This window comes from Telopea speciosissima, chromosome 2 (assembly GCF_018873765.1).
Source record: "Telopea speciosissima isolate NSW1024214 ecotype Mountain lineage chromosome 2, Tspe_v1, whole genome shotgun sequence".
Lineage (NCBI taxonomy): Eukaryota > Viridiplantae > Streptophyta > Magnoliopsida > Proteales > Proteaceae > Telopea > Telopea speciosissima.
The window spans coordinates 18,597,974-18,616,667 of record NC_057917.1 but is presented as its reverse complement, the minus strand read 5'-3'; the positions used below and the strand labels follow the sequence as shown (position 1 = coordinate 18,616,667).

The 18,694-nt window shown below is 39.1% G+C and overlaps 1 protein-coding gene across 1 annotated transcript; it reads right to left on the bottom strand.

Annotated features, from left to right (window-relative positions):
* Positions 1-1,577: 1,577 nt before the first annotated feature.
* On the bottom strand, positions 1,578-16,897 carry LOC122649652 (ribosome production factor 1-like). The gene is made up of 11 exons (XM_043842886.1): positions 16,650-16,897; positions 16,381-16,461; positions 5,344-5,439; positions 5,087-5,170; positions 4,928-4,997; positions 4,641-4,723; positions 3,760-3,839; positions 2,803-2,901; positions 2,581-2,689; positions 1,971-2,060; positions 1,578-1,852 (listed from the first exon to the last, which is right to left on the bottom strand). Exons 1-11 carry the CDS (start codon positions 16,863-16,865, stop codon positions 1,814-1,816), a joined length of 1,047 nt encoding a protein of 348 aa, XP_043698821.1. The 5' UTR covers positions 16,866-16,897; the 3' UTR covers positions 1,578-1,813.
* Between the last annotated feature and the right edge of the window lie 1,797 nt (positions 16,898-18,694).

The following is an 18,694-nucleotide window of genomic DNA, read 5'->3' as shown; positions in this document are numbered from 1 at the left end:
AAAACCAAAATAACTGAGAATTTTGGTAGGGTTGAGGCAGTACATGTAGTTGGGTTCGTTGTGTTTTACTCCACCAAGAGAATGAAGAAGAAGAGGCCATGATCAATTTATTGGTATATATTAATAATAAATAAGAAGATTATAGTGTGTAGAAAGCGTGGGTCTCCTCTGTAACCCGACATTGCGTGTAGCTCACATCCGACAGTCTGCAGTGTAAGGGCATGCAGCCCAACAACCCACCTATGTGTTGGGCTGCATGCTTGTTCGCTGCAGTCCGTCGGATGATGCTTTACACATTGCGACATGCTACAGAGGACCCAAGACCGTGTAGAAATGTGTAGAAATGTGGAGTCGATTGCTAAAGCGGTGTCCCAATCATCTTGGAAACTCATGTCATCATGTTGCACATTCAGTTGTGTTCCCTACACCAGTTGCCCCAGATTTTGTTTCAACAAATAAATAAGGCTATTTTGTTTTCGGACTCGCATGCAGGCCAATGGGAGCACGTGCACATGCATCAACTTGGATAGGATTTTAGTTTTTCATGGGGGTAAGGTGGTACTTTCCACAAGGACAGGGGGTGTGTCTAGGTGTAGGAGCCACGTTGGCCACACGATCAGGTAGCATTCTTTTCCCTCCTTTATTTTTTAAAACAATTTAGACATTTAACTATGAGACTGTCTAAATGACATCTCCATTAATCGATTATGCTTGAGCCCGACAGTTTAATAATCCATCAGATTGGTCTCGGGCTTCAAACCGATTATTCAGGTCGGGCTATCGGTGCAGGCCAAGTTTTGACACCCCTAATGTGAGTATAGAACATGGATGCTCATAATCTTTTCTTTTCTTTTCTTTTTTGGGTAAAGAAGCTCATAAAGTCTCGAGAAATACCTTCAATGACTTGCCCTATTGGGATAGCCTAGTAGAATATGGAGATACTATTGTAGAGATATAGGAATGAAAGTTAGTGCCTTTTTTTTTTCTCAAATAATAATTTCTTTCCATCATAATTAAGAAGAAAAAAAAAGCGAGAATCCATACAAGCATGGCAAATTAGATGGAACAAAAATTTATGGACACGTACCAGAAAGACTTGCACCGACTGCATAAAAATCGACCAAATTTCACAAGAAATAGCCTCATCACCAGATACTTGACATTCTGAGGCCCTGTTAGGTGCATAATCCAAGCATGTCTCACGAAGGACGAAGGCAATTTTCGATATTTTGGTAGATAGAAGATAAGCAGTTGGTTGGCCTTTCTTCTTCCAGTTATTATTCAGGACCTCAGGTAAAATAACCTCCCAACTAACGAGGAAAATGCATATCTTATATCACATACCAGCAGCTCATGGACATATAGCTGCGTAGAGGGCAGGGAGGAGAAGGGAAAGCAAATGATGAGAGCCAATGTCATGATGGATGCGTTGGATGGGTTGGGGTTACTACTGTATACAGAAATTCCAGCATTTCGACCTGAAGAGTGGAAAATATCAGCACCACATTCTTCAAATGTATCAAATGGCTGGTGGAAGAAACAACAGATCCCATCAATCTTTTGGAGCAAAATTATTGATCAACAAATTGTCTATTGGTTTTGGAATTGCAAATAGAACAAAACATTCTAAGCTGATAGAACATAGGCCCACAATAAGAAGCAATGATCTTCTAGGAAATTGGCTAGTTTAGTGGTGAGAGGATACATTGTATAATGCTCATCAGTTTTTGTTCAGGTGTAGGAACCAAATCTCTCTACAAAAATATGCTTCTCTTCTGCAATGAATGAACTCGAAAGAACATTGCCAAACAAATCATAAGAAAAACCTCCTGCGGCTAGTGTCCATCTCCGGCTAAAAATCACAAAAGAATAAGAAAAGATGAAAAACAACAATTGGAAGAAAGATTCTTGTACAGTTAGCAGAAACTACCATATGCCCAACAAATTTGAGCAAGAGATCAGTAAATTACCTTGTGAACCCACTCAAATTCCCCATTTTTGGTATCGAATGTTCCATGCTGCAGACTTATCAACTTCAATGTGAAACGTGGACCACATTCCTGCAAGTTTTAAGAGATCTTTCAGGAACTATTGATTATCACCAGGCACACACCCTGGCAGATTGAACGAGCTTGACAAGGGACTGAAACAAGTTTGATGGCATCACCCATCACATAACTAACACAGAAACATCTATTATCTACAAGGGCATATCCAGTGCACAAGGCTCCCGCCACTGCAGGGTCTGGGGATTGTACACAGCCTTACCTCTGCTTTCACAGAGACTGTTTCCAGACTTGAACCCGTGACCACTTGGTCACAATGGAGCAACCTTTACCGTTAATCATAATAGTAGAAATATCTATTATCTACTAATACTAAGTAACTAAAATCCCAACAACAACATAGCCTTATCCCAACTAAATGGGGTCGGCTACATGGATCCTTGCTCTCCAATCAGCTCTATTCGAAGTCATACAAGATACCAAGCCTAAGATATGCATGTCTTTCCTCACCAATTCTGTAATTAAATCCCAAAAAACCTGCAAATTGAAATAAATAGACAGGTCAGTGTGAAACCTGAAGGCGTGCAACCACTCTTTCTTGAGAGATTTTGTCATCCTTGTCACCCTCCATTTTTTTACCTTTTGAATCACTTGGCTTGCTTTCCTTGGTGTCAAAAATGTACCTAATGCATACCAAAGAAAGATCTGTATTAATCAGTTAAACTACTAAAATATCAAAGCTCCTTGTTATGAATAAAACATTCAGCAGAAGTTCATAAATTATACAGATACAGACCTATGGTGACGGAAAAAAATAAAGTCACGCTGATTGTGGAAGGTCACAACTCGCCTCCCATGGAAATTTGGATCTTGAGGAAAGAGTGATTGTATCAACCTAATTTTATGAAATACATTCAACAAAGGCAAAAAAATATTAGGCACGCTATAGTTAAATGAATGCATGGGCAGCCATAGAGAGGGATATCTTTCTTATCAGGTGCCATATCATATATTGCTCCTTAAACATAAAGCATTGTACACTTACTGTACTGTAAATAAGTTGGAAAACATTCTGTACACCCCACCTCTCACACTTACTGTACTGTAAATAAGTTGGAAAACATTCTGTACACCCCACCTCTCTCCACACCAAACCCCCGTCTTATCAAAGCCCCCATTCCCACCTCAGTCACAGCATTACTCTCAGGGATCCAGCAAAACATGCTTCAACACTTCAAAATCTTTCATGCATACTGTGTCTAAATGCTCCAATAAATATATATAAATCAGAAACCCCAATATAACCACAAGAACAGGGGTTGCTGTTTTTAAAGGGAACCACTGATCCTCCATTGATATGGAGAAAACATCCAGGAACAGAGACTCCTCCTGCAAAGGTTTTTGCTGCATCCAAACTGCAAGAACTGCCTTGAAGTTCAGGAGATGAAGGGTGACAACTATATTATTTCTGGTCAAAAATTTCATACACGTCTTTTTCCTTCAACAATTGGGATCTAAACAAACAATATCCAACACTGGAAGAGATACCGACTATAAACACATCTCCCCCGTTGAGTGGGTGGGGGGTGCATCTCCTATAGAGAACCCTCACCCAAAAAACAAAAACACATACATATCTAATATAAACTACAGATAATGGGGGGGAAAGTGATAAAGGAGGAGGGGCAGGAAAAGTTTAAAATAGTATTAGCATATCTGATTTAATCAAATATAGAAGAATTAAGATTCTCACCTCCCAATATGATGACCCAAACGTGTTGTGAAGTTTGTCAACACAAGCTCAGGCTTATGACCTGTTGGATTACCATGGTTCTGCAGGATGTGTAGAGGAAATATATTTATAAATGAAGAGGCCAGTGTCCAATTCTTGCAACTAACCAGTAACCATAATTCCACAAGATAATATACCTAGCAAACTGGTACTTGTAATCTAGTTAACCAAACAGAATTGCTAACTCTTTAACATGTATAAATTAAAAGGAAAAAAGAATGCTGCCTGATCACATGGCATCTTGCATGTAGACACAAGAGCGTGCGAATATACCATCCCACCCCCCCCTGTGAAATCAAAAATCTCATCCATGTTGATGCCCCAGTGCGCACTCTCATTCCCCCCCCCCCCCACACTGCTGCAGGGGCTACACGACCAGGCAGCGATCTCTTGCCCTAATTAAAAACCCTTTTCAAGTCGTACAATAAAAAAACACTCTGATGATATTACTTATATGTATTTCACTAGGTATCAAAACCCTCTTTCTTGGTATCAGGCAAAAAGATATAGCCCTACTTTATACTTGCTTCAAAAACCCATTTTTTATAATACATATAAGTATCAAAACCCTCTTTCTTGGTATCAGGAAAAAAGTTATGGCCCTACTTTATACTTGCACCAAAAGCCCTTTTTTTTTCCCCCGTCTCTACAAATCCTTTATTTCTTCATTAAATTTTGTTTTCTTCTTGGGCTATCTCCATGCTCACTCTATGAAATATGATGAATACTTGATGGAAAAAACAAATATAAAAAATGTGTCAAAGATAAAACATTTTGTACATTTGGTAGCTTGATTGATAAGAGAACAAATACAACTGCATGACAAAACTGATTTTACATACCTTAATGTCCTTCCGTAAAACTAATTTAGAGAGCTTAAAATGTGCGGTTGGTCCATCAGGCAAGCCAATGACTAGAAGAGCATCTATGAAACAAACCCACAAAATATGAAAACTAAATTGATCACAACATCAACATATACATTTAAAACATGAACAAACTATCAGACATAGTTTACTGTCACATAATATAAACCAACAGCATCAGAATGGATCCAGTAACAAATGGCAGCCAAAACATCACGTAGATTACACGACAATGAAACACTTCAAAGCAGAGTAACATTTACCTGGCTCCCTACGATTAGTATGGACAACTATAAGAGAAGTGAAGTCGTCCTTCTTTGCATAATCCACAATCTACAACAACAGAAAAAATTGATCTCTTTCAGGTTATAGTACAGAAGCCCTCAAGTACCAATATAGCAATTATCATCAAATGAGACAACCTTTTTCAACTCATAGGTTCCTCTTTTATAATAGTGTGCATTTGGGATTACTGAGAGTAATTCTGAGATGAATGCGGGTCCTCTCTGCAATGAAGCGATACATATAGTCAATGACGACATCACCAAATTAAAAAATTCCCATGCAAATAAAAGCAGCTATGTTGACATTGCAGAAAGCTGAAGATGTAGTAGCATCCATTCCATGCAATGTGCCCTAACTTTTTATAAAAACAAATAAAGAAGGATCAAGGACGTACACTAGAATTGAAACGACAAGTAGTGATTAATATCTTTGGAGTACGTTGCCTTTTAAGAATCGCGCTAAACTCATCGTCATCATTTGCCGCAAATAGCTGTGCATTTGAATCACAGTTAAGAAAGCATCAAGATAGAAAGATAGCAAGAGAGAGAGAGAGAGAGAGAAGTAAAATAAAAGCATCATCATAAATCTGCTCCTGTAGAAAGACCAAAGAACCAACTTGAACAAATTTTTCGTACTTGAAAAAATCTTCTTTGATTTAGAGAGAGCATGCAGGTGTGCAAATGAGTGTGTATGTGTGTGTGTGAGAGAGAGAGAGATCAAAGTACCAACTGTTATACACCAAGAAATGGTAATGATCAGGGGAAAATATTAAATAACAGACACACACATATAAACACATGGATATCGAGTTCACAACCTGACACCTATAATAATGTACAAGCAGAATATTACATATCATGCGAAACAAGCATAGCAAAATGGAGTTGATTTTCTTACATGACCCACGTGAGAGTTTCTCTAGGTCATGGGATCCACACAGAATCAAGAGATTAGACAGTCTGGGCCAAACAGCCATATGTTTTTCGTTCTTTTTTTTTCCCACTTTGGGTATGAAGTGTACTTCAGTAGTATATAACCAGGATCTGTTATGAACAAGTGAATCGGCTAGGTCAAAAATAGGGTTTTTGGTGAAATTAGGGTTAGGGTTTGATGTAGGGGTTATGTCAAGTTGTGGTAGGGGAGTCTATCAGTGAAGGTCCTGAGGTGTTTTGATGGAGTTAGGTATGTCAAAATTGAATGGGCAGCAAGGTTAGGGTTAGGGTAATGTAGTCCTAGGTAGGAGTAATCCCACTAGGAGCCAGGGTAATGGGTTCACCTAACAAGGCTGGCCAAGTGGGCAGCTTAGGCTAAATAGGGCAGAAATTAGGGTTAGGTTTAGGGTTTCGAGCTATGGTTTTATTTGGTAATGATGTGCAGGTTTTTAAGAGTCCATTGGTGTAGGTTTGGATTGATTTGGGTGAAGTTGGAAATCTAGGGTTTCGGTTAGAGGCCTTGTAAAAATGGAGTGTTTTCAGGATCTAGGGTTTAGGGGTGGATTTTGGGAAAGGGGTTTATAGGGTATTAAAGGGCAGGTCTAGGGGGTTATTATGGGATAAAAATAATTGGATTTGGGAAGGTTTTAAAATTCTGCAATTCTGGACAAATTGAGTTGCATGTTTTGGGTTTTAATGGAGTGGAGGAATGGAGGGGTTACAGTGGAGAGTAAGGGCTAGGGTTCAGGTTGAGTGTGGGGAATGATGTGGGGAATGTAGGCTGGAAGTAGGGTTTGGAATTGATGGACAGATCTGAAGTTATGAGGGAGTCCTAGTTGAGGTAGGAGTGCAAGTTTAATGGAAGGAGGGGGGTGTAGATTAGGTTAGAGGAAGAAGGGAATAACTAAATTAACAAACAACTCACTGGATCTACAAATCTGCAGTAGCAGCAAGTTGAGGAAGCTTGATTGAAGAAGAAGGACCTCCCGATCTACAAGATGTAAGGAGTCGATTGGAGATCCACCAATCCCTTCACGTTGATATTACTCACAAGGCACAATCACGATGGAGCAAAGGCAGCAACAAAGGCAGCAAGCATAAAGCTGAGTTTTTATTAATTAAAATTCGTGTTCCATACTTGACCCCCTTTGAACCTTATATAAAAGACTCAAAATTAGACTTAGACACTAAAAAGGAATGGCCTAACCCAATCCTTAACCTATTAGCTAACTTAAACTGACTAGGAAACTGAAATAGACTTAAAATAGAGTCCTAATGACTTCAAAACAACTTAAACTACTTAAACAAAGAAGATTACCTACTAGCCAATAGGATATAAGATCCTCTTAGCCAATAGGATCACTTCACTTAAATTAGACCAATTGAACCAATTGGATGCAACCAATTTAACCCGGTTCAATTAAAAACACAAAATAAAAACTAAGTATGGAAATAAACTAAACTAAACTAAGGCTCCTATTAAAACCCTAGGTTTAGGGTGGCTTCTTCAATTCGAAGAGGCTAGGATCTGCATCATAGGGTTAGGGTTTCGGGTTTTTGAAAAGAGGAAAAGATGGATTTTTAAGATTTATGATGGTCAGATGATGGAGCAACTTGGAATGAGTTTTCCTTATGGTGAGAGGAGAGTTCGATCAAAAAAAGGAGGGATTTTCCAGGCTGGTTTGGTCTCAGCAGAATTTAGGTATTGGGAAAAGTGAAAACATAAAGGGGAAAATGTTAGGGTTTGGTGGTTTAGAGGATTAGAAGAAGAAAGGTTAGGGATGGGGATGTTTCCACTTACTTGTAATGGCAGAAAGTTATTGGCAGCAGCTTGTTGATGAAAGAACTTGAATAAAACTTGAGCCTTGGACAAAAGCTTGAAAGTAGAACTTGAGAGTTGATCTTCAAAGGAACCACCTGGCTTTCACACCGCAAAGTGCCGATTGGATCAAACACCAATCCCACCAGCCTTGATCAAACACAAGACAACTTCAATGGAAGAGAGCAGCACAAAGCTAATTCATTATCAAAATTCGTGTCCAATACTTGCCCCCCCTTACAACCTTACATAAAAGACTCAAAAATAAACTCCTAAATTAAAAAGGAAAGGCCTAACCCAATCCTTAACCTATTAGGTAACTTAAACTGACTAGGAAACTGAAATAGATTCAAAACAAAGTCCTAATCCAGCCTCACCAAACACTTAAAAGAAAACTATTAAAATAACTTAAATTGAACCATTGGTTGAACCAATTCAATTTATGAACAAAAACACCAAAATAAAACTAAGTATGGAACTAAAACAACTAATCCCGTATGCAACCTAATTACCCATATTTTAGGCCCATAAAAGTGGCATATTACATAGAAAACCCATGGGATGAAAAGCCCAACATGTATATACCCTAACCCTAGACTTATTCCCATCAAAATAAGCCTCATTTGGTTATGTATCTGCATCAGTATGGCTTCAATTATTTTGGTTCCAGGTCAAATTTGAGTCTGATCAATGTTGGTGTTAATTTGGTATAGTTTTAGATTGCGAATTTTATCAATGTTATTTGAATCGTCCTTGTGTTATTTTTAAACAGTCCAAATAGACTTTTAAGTCATTTTTGTCACTTCACTCGCACCTTTATTTCAAGGATTAAATTTTCCACCAAAAATGATTTGGTCTTATTTCAAAGTAGTCTAGTTACACCTGTAGGAAGACCAACGAAAATCAGAGTCTTAAGGAAAGTTATGGTCAAAACACTGACAAGGTCTAAGTTGTAGAATTCATTTTATTTTGAATCTTTGACCGAAATCCACAAACATGAAGCATAAAAAGCCCTGAAACATCTTGGTCCAAAAAAGGAGGATACACAGTCAATTTCGTGATAAAAAGCAATGGATGATGTGGAATTTGGCACTACAGTTGCAAGGGGGTCGAAGATACCATTGAGGAGACTACGAATGACAAAGAACTTAAAGAGCTCGGGTCTGAAGCAGAGAAGGTCAAAGACATATTCGTAGACAACCCCATGGACATGACTGATGATATGGAAGATGAACATGTGGAATTTGTTATTCCACCAAAGTACTTTGAAGAACGAACTCCATACCTTCTATACTACATTCGTATCTTCGAGGCTATACCTGACTTCTGCTGACTGGTTTGATCTCTACTCACTAAGTTTCTAAATCTGAGTTTAGTTTCTATCTTTCTATAATCTTAGTTTAGTTTCTTGGTTGAAGACAGACGTGAACAACATGAAGATCAGTCCTACACTTACCAAAATTCAAGGTCGAATTTCTTTTAAGTGGGGGAGAGTTGATGTAGATCAAAGCATGAAGAACAGGGCAAAAACAGATTTTAAAAACAAAGTTACTGTTCACATGAACAGTACCCGAGATACAGTTCATGTGAACAGTGTGGTGGGTCCCAGCTTAGATTATGTGTATTTTCTTTCTATTCTAGAAGCCTTGGACAGCAAGACAATCCAAGGAGTGGGGACCACAAGCCTTAACAATCAGCGGCAGCATCTAGAAGACTGAGATTCCAATTAGTTTCTATTTTTAATTAGATCTAGCTTCTAATTTGGTTATTTAGTGTTTCTATTTTAAAACCTAGAGTTAGAACTTCTATTTTAGAATTCCTTGTAAATCAAGTCTCAACTCTATAAGGAACTTTCTAATTTTTATTGTTTCTATTTTGGGCTCAACTCTTGAGTCTATATAATGAAATGCCCTTGGGCCTTAGAGGCCTCCCAACGATTGATGATGAATGAAATTTTGCTTTGTGCAATGTTTATTGTCCTGTGAGAGAGCCGACCCCATCCCCCTTTTTCTATCTTCTTCTTTCTTCTCCCAAACGATCCCTGTCGTTGCTGATATTGAAAGACTCCAATCAACTGCAGCTGCAACTCTTGTGAAGGCCTGATTCAACTCTTAATCACCATCAAGTGATGCAGTTAAGATTTTCCAATTGGGTCAATTGTACCTCAGAAGACTTTATTTTGGCTCATGGTTGGGTTCTATAAGCCTTAGGCTTCTTATTTTTGGGTTTTTCATTTAATGGACCTAATATATAAGTCCATAAAGTGGGTGTAATGTTAGTGCACGGGATTAGTAGTTAAATTGATATTGTTAGGATTCTTAATAGCTAGATAGTTTTGAGTTCATTTACTTTATTGAGTGTATTAGAGTGATTAGGAGTCCTTTTATGAATCAACTTAGGAATTTTAGAAGGTCTATATATATGTAATACATCCTCCATCAATTAGAGATGATTCGAGTAAAGACTATAAGTTTTTTCCAAGAGTTTTGATGCTGTTGAGCAATGCATACGGGATTGACATCCCAAACCTGATTTCTTCTCTTCTCTTCTATTCCCTTCTTCTCTCTTCTTCCTCCCAAGAAGATTGATCTCATCTCTCTTCCCTTCCCTTCCATCAATCTAATTTCTTCCCTTAACCATGGTTCGAGAACTCGACTCGACTCGGCGAGATCTCGGAGATTTTTTGAGAAACCGAGTTGAGTTCCAATACGATATTAAAAAGTACACTATCTCGGCGAGATCTTGGCAACATCTCGGATCTCCCCAGAACTCGACCCATCTACCTCTTGTTTTACTTACCTAACTCGACAGAACTCGACATATCTCGATTGAGTTCTGTCCAAAGCTCCCAACACTAATCTCTTCTTCCCCATTTGAAGCTCCTTCATTTTAAAGACTTGACCTTCGGGCGAGGTGATTCAGCTGCACATTTGAAGGATTCAACTACACATCTTCAAGATTCATCACAAATTTGAAGGATTTTTCAAAGGTAAACTATTTTTCCCCAAATCTATTTTTTTCAATATATGAGTTTGACAATCAACACATGAGTTTGACAATCAAAGCATTGGGTTTGGTTTTGGGCCCATATTCCCAGCCCCAAACCAGCCATACATGCCTCAATATGACAGTAGCAGTGGATCTCGCGTCTCATGGCAACCGCCTCTTCCATACCCTAGGATAGGGGATTTGGCTATGTTGATGACAACACTTATATAAGTGTTGTGGCAAACTATGGCAAAACTACAGCAACACTATGACATGGGAATTCTTTGTGGATCGTGTTGAGACTGAATACATTAACATATCACATTTTATGTAACATTTGTTTAAACATTGATGTACTGTACACTTTAAGTCTTTAACATTTCTAATGCTTATTTCAGTTGTTTTACATTAATTGAATGTTTTGATTGCTTTCTATTACTAAATTATGTGTAGAGTAGGGTATTTTAGTATGTCGTCGCCTACCAACCTATGGTCCGAAGTGAAACTCATATTTGGACTTTGTTTTTGCAAAATTTGATAGTGCCATTGTGTTTAAATGGCCTAAAATAGGCTAAATACCAAGTTTCAGACCCAAACTAGGTCTAAAACCCACCGAGTTGAGGCTTCGAGTCGGAAAAAAAAATGCACCAAAAGATCTCGACTCAACTCGGTTTTTCCAAGGGTCAAGTTGGTACCGAGTTCCGAGTTTTAGTACCTTGCCCTTAACAACGCAGTAGCAGCCCTTTCTGACCATTATGAACCCTAGTTTCCTTCATCTTCTTCTTTTCAAAAACCCAGAAACCTAACCCTAACTTGCTGCCAATGCAATTCCAGCACACTTTCCATCATTAAAACTTAACGTAACCTTCACTGATAGACTCCCCTACATCAACATAACCTAACTCTACCATCAAACCCTAACCCTAATTTGACCTAAAACCCCTATTTTGACCTAGCCGAACTTACCAGTTCATAGCAGATCCTGGTTATTGGCTTCTAGTTGGATCCCTTTCAATATAGAACTACATTAACAAGCACTGCTGTTGTTGCACACCACCGATAGAAGACTACTGCTCACCTACGATCCAAGTTTTCCTGCCCAGATCTGCTGCAACTTCAGACTTCCATAATTCTGCAACCAGCCATTGAAATTGGCTGAATTTTGGATCACAAATCCCCCTCAACACCCCCTTTACTCAACCCAAATTTGAAGGGATTCTGCTGGCTGGTTTGGTCTCCGCTCACTAAGTTTCAAAATCTGAGTTTAGTTTTTATTTTGATGTTCTACTGCAACCTGACATCGATCCTACTGTAGAGTGGTTCTTAGTTGAACTCCTACATAAAGGTGTGAGTCCATGAATTGGTCTTTATTGAACCAAATCAACGGTCTAGGTAGGAGCGTAAGAGTAAACATTTACCTTATGTACTTAAATTACAATAGAGGAGAACTTATGTTATTGAATTTGAAATAGTTTTCAACCTCTAAGTGTGATCACAGAAAAACATTTACAGCAACCGAAAGATTGTGCTAAATAGTAAACTCAAGACACCTAGATCCACCAAATTCCCACCAATTACCCTAGGAAACACTAGTCACTTCCCCAAGTATAATTGCTTAGAAACCAACTCTGCTAATGTTTATATGCTGCCAGTCCCAAGCTTGGATAAAAAAGGGTTGGTTTGTCAGGTCAGCAGCCGGCATTGTAAAAAAACGATAGCCAAACATTTTATCACAGATTCTAGAGTTTTTTTGGTGAAAGATAATCCATGAAGCCAAACCCATTTAGTTGGGATAAGGCTGAGTTGAGTTTGATTGCTTAGAACCCATAACTATAATTGCATTGGAACCCTATGTGTCATTGCTAGGCCTTCTCTTCAATTATGTTTCTTTTTTTTTAAACTATTCCCTGGAATCAAAACATTTTCTAGATCCATCATACTGCCACAGGCTACCCTAAAAACACTAGAAAAAAATGATAAAAATGAATGAATTCTGCATGAGAAATGCCTCAGTACACAAAATTTGTGTACAGACACGACTACTCAGTAGTATAACTTTCTTAAAATTTTAAAAATTGAAATAGATATAGTTAATATAGTATGGAGAATAATTAATGCATTGATTATATGAACACCATCTTTCTATAACATGAGAATAACAGGTAAGCAACTTTATCAGCTAAAGAAATTCCCAGGGAGATACTGAGAAAACCAAGTAGTTGACACTGAATACTTCTAAACATGATCCTTCTGCTTCCAACTGCTAAAAGCATATTGAACTTCTCTTTTATAAATACATTTTCTGATGTAGATCCTATGACTGGTAATGTAAGACTAGATTAGGGTTAACCTAGCCCCAAAATAAATCAACAACTGAAAATATAAAGAAAGGCTGAAATTAGAAGGTAAGCAATTCTAAGCAAAACAGCCAACAGAACTTCACCAAACTTAGGTCGAGTGGAGGTGATGTTGATCAGGTTCTGTGCTCCAAATTACAGCCAATTCTGATGGCTGAATGTTAGAGTTAAGAGTTGGACTTGAAATTAGAAGGTAGGCCTCCAAAATAGAAGGTAAGGGCTACAGACCAAACCAACCAGCAGCAAGGGCTCAAACTGGGATCGAGTGAAGGTCCAGGCAGCAGTGAAAGGCCCTCCAAATCTCAGTCAATTCTGGCCAAGGGTTGCTGAGATATGAACTCCACAAGTTTCAGCAGGAACAGAACTGTTTGTCAATGCAATCAGCTACTAGGATTGGGAGATTTATGACATCTCTCAGGTCTGCAGTCAGGTGGCCTCCAAAGGCTGATCGACTGGGTCTCTTGAGGGCCTGAGTCAGTCCTCCAAGGATCTCAGTCAATGGAGAAAAGGGGTGCTGGGATCAAGTCCTTCGATTGCAGCAGCAGGGAAATAGAAAGAGTTGCAGCTGCAGGTGTGGGGATGGGATTTCTGAACTCAGATCAGCAACAGCAACTCCAGCAGCTGTTTGGATCGATTCCTGGTCCTTCTCCGATGTAGCAGCAGCACACAAATCAGTCACAAGTAGCACTAGAGGTGTGGCTCGATTGGGGTGAAGGAGACAAAGAAGAAGAAGAAGATAGAAGATAGGAGAAGAGGGGATAGGCTTCAGCTCTCTCAGCCCTTCATCCTCACACTAGGACAAGAAAACTTACACAAAGCAACATCAATTCAACTTCATTAATCGTGGGGGTGGCCCGAACCCGCCCTAGCCCGTCCTGAGCCTGAACAGGGCCTGGGCCGAGATACCTGACCCTGAGGGCGGGTCAAGGCTGAAAATTGCTGGCCCAGAGTCAGGGTTGGGTCGGGTTAGGGTTGAGGCCTCGGGCTGAGCCCGGCCCAGCCCAACCCGACCCTGTTTTAAGTTATATTATAATATATATATTGATATACTATAATATTATAAACTTTAAATGTCACACATATTTTGCTATATAATATATTATATATGAAGATAATAAGTGATAATATATTTTAATATAGTGTTATTTTATATAAAATTGATAATTTTCTCTCAGACCCTGCCCAACTCAGTCCAGTCCATGCATCTCTACCTTCCCCCACTCCATGATTAGGGCCAATCAGGGTCAGCCTGGCCCGGCCCCACCCTGAGGGTGGGTCAGGGTTGGATTTTCCAGGGTAAGGGGAGTCAGAGTTGGGCTGGGGTTTTGAAAAGCCCGGCCCAACCCGACCCTGTTGCAGCCCTACTTACATATATATAGAGAACAATATCTTGCCTCTCAAGTTACAAGAAATTAAAAACTTAACTTGACAACAATCTAAAATAGAAACTAGGATTGAATAAAAATAGAAACTAAATATAGTCTTCTAGAAGTGCAGCAGCCAGCCTCATCTTCTTGTGGACCCCACTGGAGATTCTTCTTGTCAATGTTGAAGTCATGTGGTCCCCACCTTATACCCATCGGCCAGCTTGTACTTAAGGAGTGAAAATAAAAAAAGACTATTCTATCCCCCACGATCTGGGTTTGAGAGACCCAGCAATTCCCAGCCCAAGAGGGCTGGCCCAGCTCAAGGTTGGATGGACCTATGGCTCAATGGGTTGGTCCACGGTCTACCAATGGATTAAGTACATAATGCTTGCCAAACATCAGCATGTCTACATCAACTGGTCAGCCTGTCAAAGAAAGAATAAGAAGAACCAAGCACCTGGCCCGTCAAACCAGGTTCTAATGGGCCAGGAGGCCCAGGACTGGACCAGCTCGAGCCAGTCCCACAAGGCTTTTAGAAGACCCAATATACTGCCCCACCATTTGACAAGGATGCTCTTTGACCAGTCAAATCCTAGCTGCCTAGTTACTAATTTGATTATTCTTGCATGCTTAGAAGGCTGGATTATAAAGCCTTTAGTAGTTTCTAATTTCAGCTAGTTTCTATTTTCAGTTAGTTACTATAGTCATTAGTTACCAAGTTTTAGCCGTTGCTATTTCTTACTTTCTGTTTTTGTAATTGGCAATGAAATATAAAAATATTGACAGAATTTTGAGGCCAATTGTTGCACTCGACAATGGGAGGGAATTCCCTGTTCAACAGCTGAGATAGCTGTCAGTAACCAGGGCTGAGAAAGCCGAACCCCCACCCACCTCTATCTCGAGCTCTCTTCCTTCTCTGTTCTCTTTGTTCTTTGCTGCTGCTGTTTGAAGGCTCCTGCTCCATCGAGATTGACTGTTACTAGTCCCTTTTGCTATGCAAGAAGACTCCATGTAAATGCTGCTGAAGATCTGCTCTCAAAGCCTGTTTGGATCACTCAAAACCTTGCTGAACCTGGGCTTCTTCTACAGAACTCGATCCTCTTTTAATTCCTATCCTGGGATCTATTCTCTGCAGGGTTTGGGGGCTTTGTTTTACTCATAAAGAGAGCACTCAATCCCTGTTGTGGCTCCTTTCACTTGCTCTTGTTGCTGCCTCTGCAACCACACACTCGAACCAGGTTTGTGCCCCTGTTATGATCTGCAGCTGCTTCTCCTATAATTCCCCTGTGACAACTAAGGTTCTCTCTATCACAGCCTATTGATTGAGACTTGTACTTGTTGCTGCTACTTCTGAACCCCTACTGTGGTTAGTCTATTCTCAGATTTATTTGATTGTTTTCTTTCTACCTAAGTCTGAGTTGTTCACCTGAGTTCATGGGAGTTTGAAGCTTATTATGGAACTGTTACCTTCAGTATAGTCTTACATTATTTTCTCTTTCATAGCCATTAGTTCAATAAGTGCTTAAAATTTCATTACAAACAATTATAATGGGCTGTCAACTGTTAAAATGACAGCTTAGATCCTCAGTATGCTCAAATTTGGAGATAAGGAATATAACACCGTATCGGTTGTTACATCCTCCTGTATCATATTCTATACTTTAGTTGCAGCATCTCTATTTGTCAACTACACTATACTACTAGTAAGTACTCCTTTACATTTCCTCATAAAAATTATATTAACCACCTACCAATATGAACCCTCTAGTACTCAAGTAATACATGAAAAACCATCACAATAATAGGTATATGTAATCCATTTCAACTAATTCTAGTGAGTTTACAAATCACATCTGACTATTCTTTTGCATTTGTCACAGGCAATCTTCTTGATTCCAAATTAAAACATGAACGTATGGTAAACTTGTCAAAAGAAAAAATATATATATTCAGTAAACAAAGGGCAACCTCTTCGTCATCAGGCTTACAGACTGTCTCATCAAATTCCCTCGTGTTCTCAATTGTACGAGGGACCTTCTTCGGCTGAGGCTGCAGAAGATTTTAGGAAGTAAAAAAAAACAGTAGCAAGTGTTAATGAAGCAAACCAATTCAAATTCCAAAACTCTAAAACCTAAACATCAATACAACAACAACTGATGTTTAGGCTTTAGTCAATGCAGCTATTAAATTATTTTTTAACTACAGATAAGAGTTGGGGTCTCATAATGTGTAAAAACCTCTTCACCAAGCTCAAGAGCTCTCTTCTCCGCAGCATCACGAGCTTTAGTCTTTTTACGCTTCTCAAGCTTCTTCTCGCGTTTAAGCTTAGCGTGAAGAGCAGACCTCTTCTCTTTGTTCTTTATCAATGATGGGAGTACTTGTCTCTTCTTCTGTTGTGGTTGTTCTTCCTCCGCTAAAGGTTCTTCGTCGCTCTTCTTTCTCTTTCCACCCATTCTTCCCAAAATCTCTCTCACCACCGAGAATCTGATAGACAAGATAAAGGCATGCCTGCAAATAAAAATTGTTTCCATAGGAACACAAGACATGAGAAAGAGAGAGAGTGTGAGTGTGTCTCCAATACAGACCTGGTGAGGTAATGAGGAAGCGGTGGAGGGTTTAGGTATTTCGCCGAATAGGGTACCCGTTCTTCGCCGTTTGCTGCTGGTGAAGGTCGAAAGACAAACAGAGGTTGAGATTAGGCCTACAGCCGCTCGTCCTTCAATACTATATTTCCGCCGCTGAACCTAATCGGAGACGGAGAAGAACAAGGGAGCAGGGTATTGAAATTTGGACGATGACTCGCCGGAGTGGGGAGTGGGGAGTGGAGAGTGGAGACAGAGATGAAGAAACTGGGAAATTGGGAATCGGGAAAAGAAGCGAAGGGCGAGGGTTTGGTTTGAAACCTTGTTTTCTTTTCGTTTTTTTTTTACAAAATTACATGCACCCTCCAGATATTTGTAATAATATCAAACCACTCCAAATAGTTATACTTGTTACGTGCACCCACTTGGATTTTGGATAATTTACAAATAAGCTCCTACCATCAACTCTAAAACGTTAGTTGTAGTTAAACTTTTCTAATACCCTAGTTTACCTTTAAAATTTTCCTATGGACCATTTTACCCTTATAAGACATAAGGGTAAGCCCTAACCCTTCTCCCATCTTCTAAATTTATGTCTTTCTTCTCCAGAGAACTATGTAGAGGATAATTCATCGTCGGAGCTAATGTTGCTGCGTGAAATCATTGTCGGTAGCTTGCTGTTGCTGCTGCTGATGCTATTGTAGAGAGAAAATCGAAGCTGCTATAAATCCCCAAACTGTGCACTGCTCCACTTTCCTCTCCGGTAGATCCATCTTCTCTTCGGCAATCTTCGAGGACATTTGGCCCTTTAAAGTAACTTTTCCCCCTTCAATCCATTACTAATTTGTCATGTTCTGTATAATGTAATCAAAATCTAAATTTGTTGTTACATTTATGCTAGGGTTTGTCTAATTAGATTTAGTTTAGATTAATTCTTGACAATAGATTTGATCTTGTAATTCATTTTGATTTATACATATAGTATAGTATAAATCCATCCCCAAACTGTGCTGTATGTTCCATTTTGATTGCTAATTTCCCAAAGATTCTGCACATCACTCCCCATCTCTGTTCTATTTTGGTTCTGCTTGCTCTAAATAATCAGTCACTCTATGATATCTTCTCCCCACTCATGGGAAGCATGAACATGAAGGTGCACTAGCTCACACGTAGGTTCTGGGATCATGAACCCTCCCTCACACTTGGTTGCAAGGGTCCCAATTCTGTGGCTCATCTAGTGCTGTTATTTTCCCATCAATCTGCACAAAGAAACAAGTCAATCTCAAAGAGAAATAGAATTTAGACTAAAAACCCACTTCAACAATTATAGAATTAACTAAAGTTTGTTTGAGATTACCTGGATGATTAATTTATCAGCACAAGGTCCTGCAAAGTGTAAACCTACTTGCATTAATTAGATAAAATCCTTCCTTAAGGTACCAAGAAAACAGATTTTGGTGTAGAACATGATTGATTCCATGCATCTGAGAAAGCCTGCGAAAAAGATCATTAAAGTTAAAATAGCAGGAGCACTTCATAAGAAAAAAAAAAAAACAACCCAAGTGAATTGCAAGTCATTTTCTTATTATGCTCTCCTTGTATTATTGAGAAAATTAACATTAACAAATAACAATTGTCCTATGAAAGAACTTGTATCATTGCACCGAGTGACAGTCTTTATTAAAATGATAGTTTTGTTT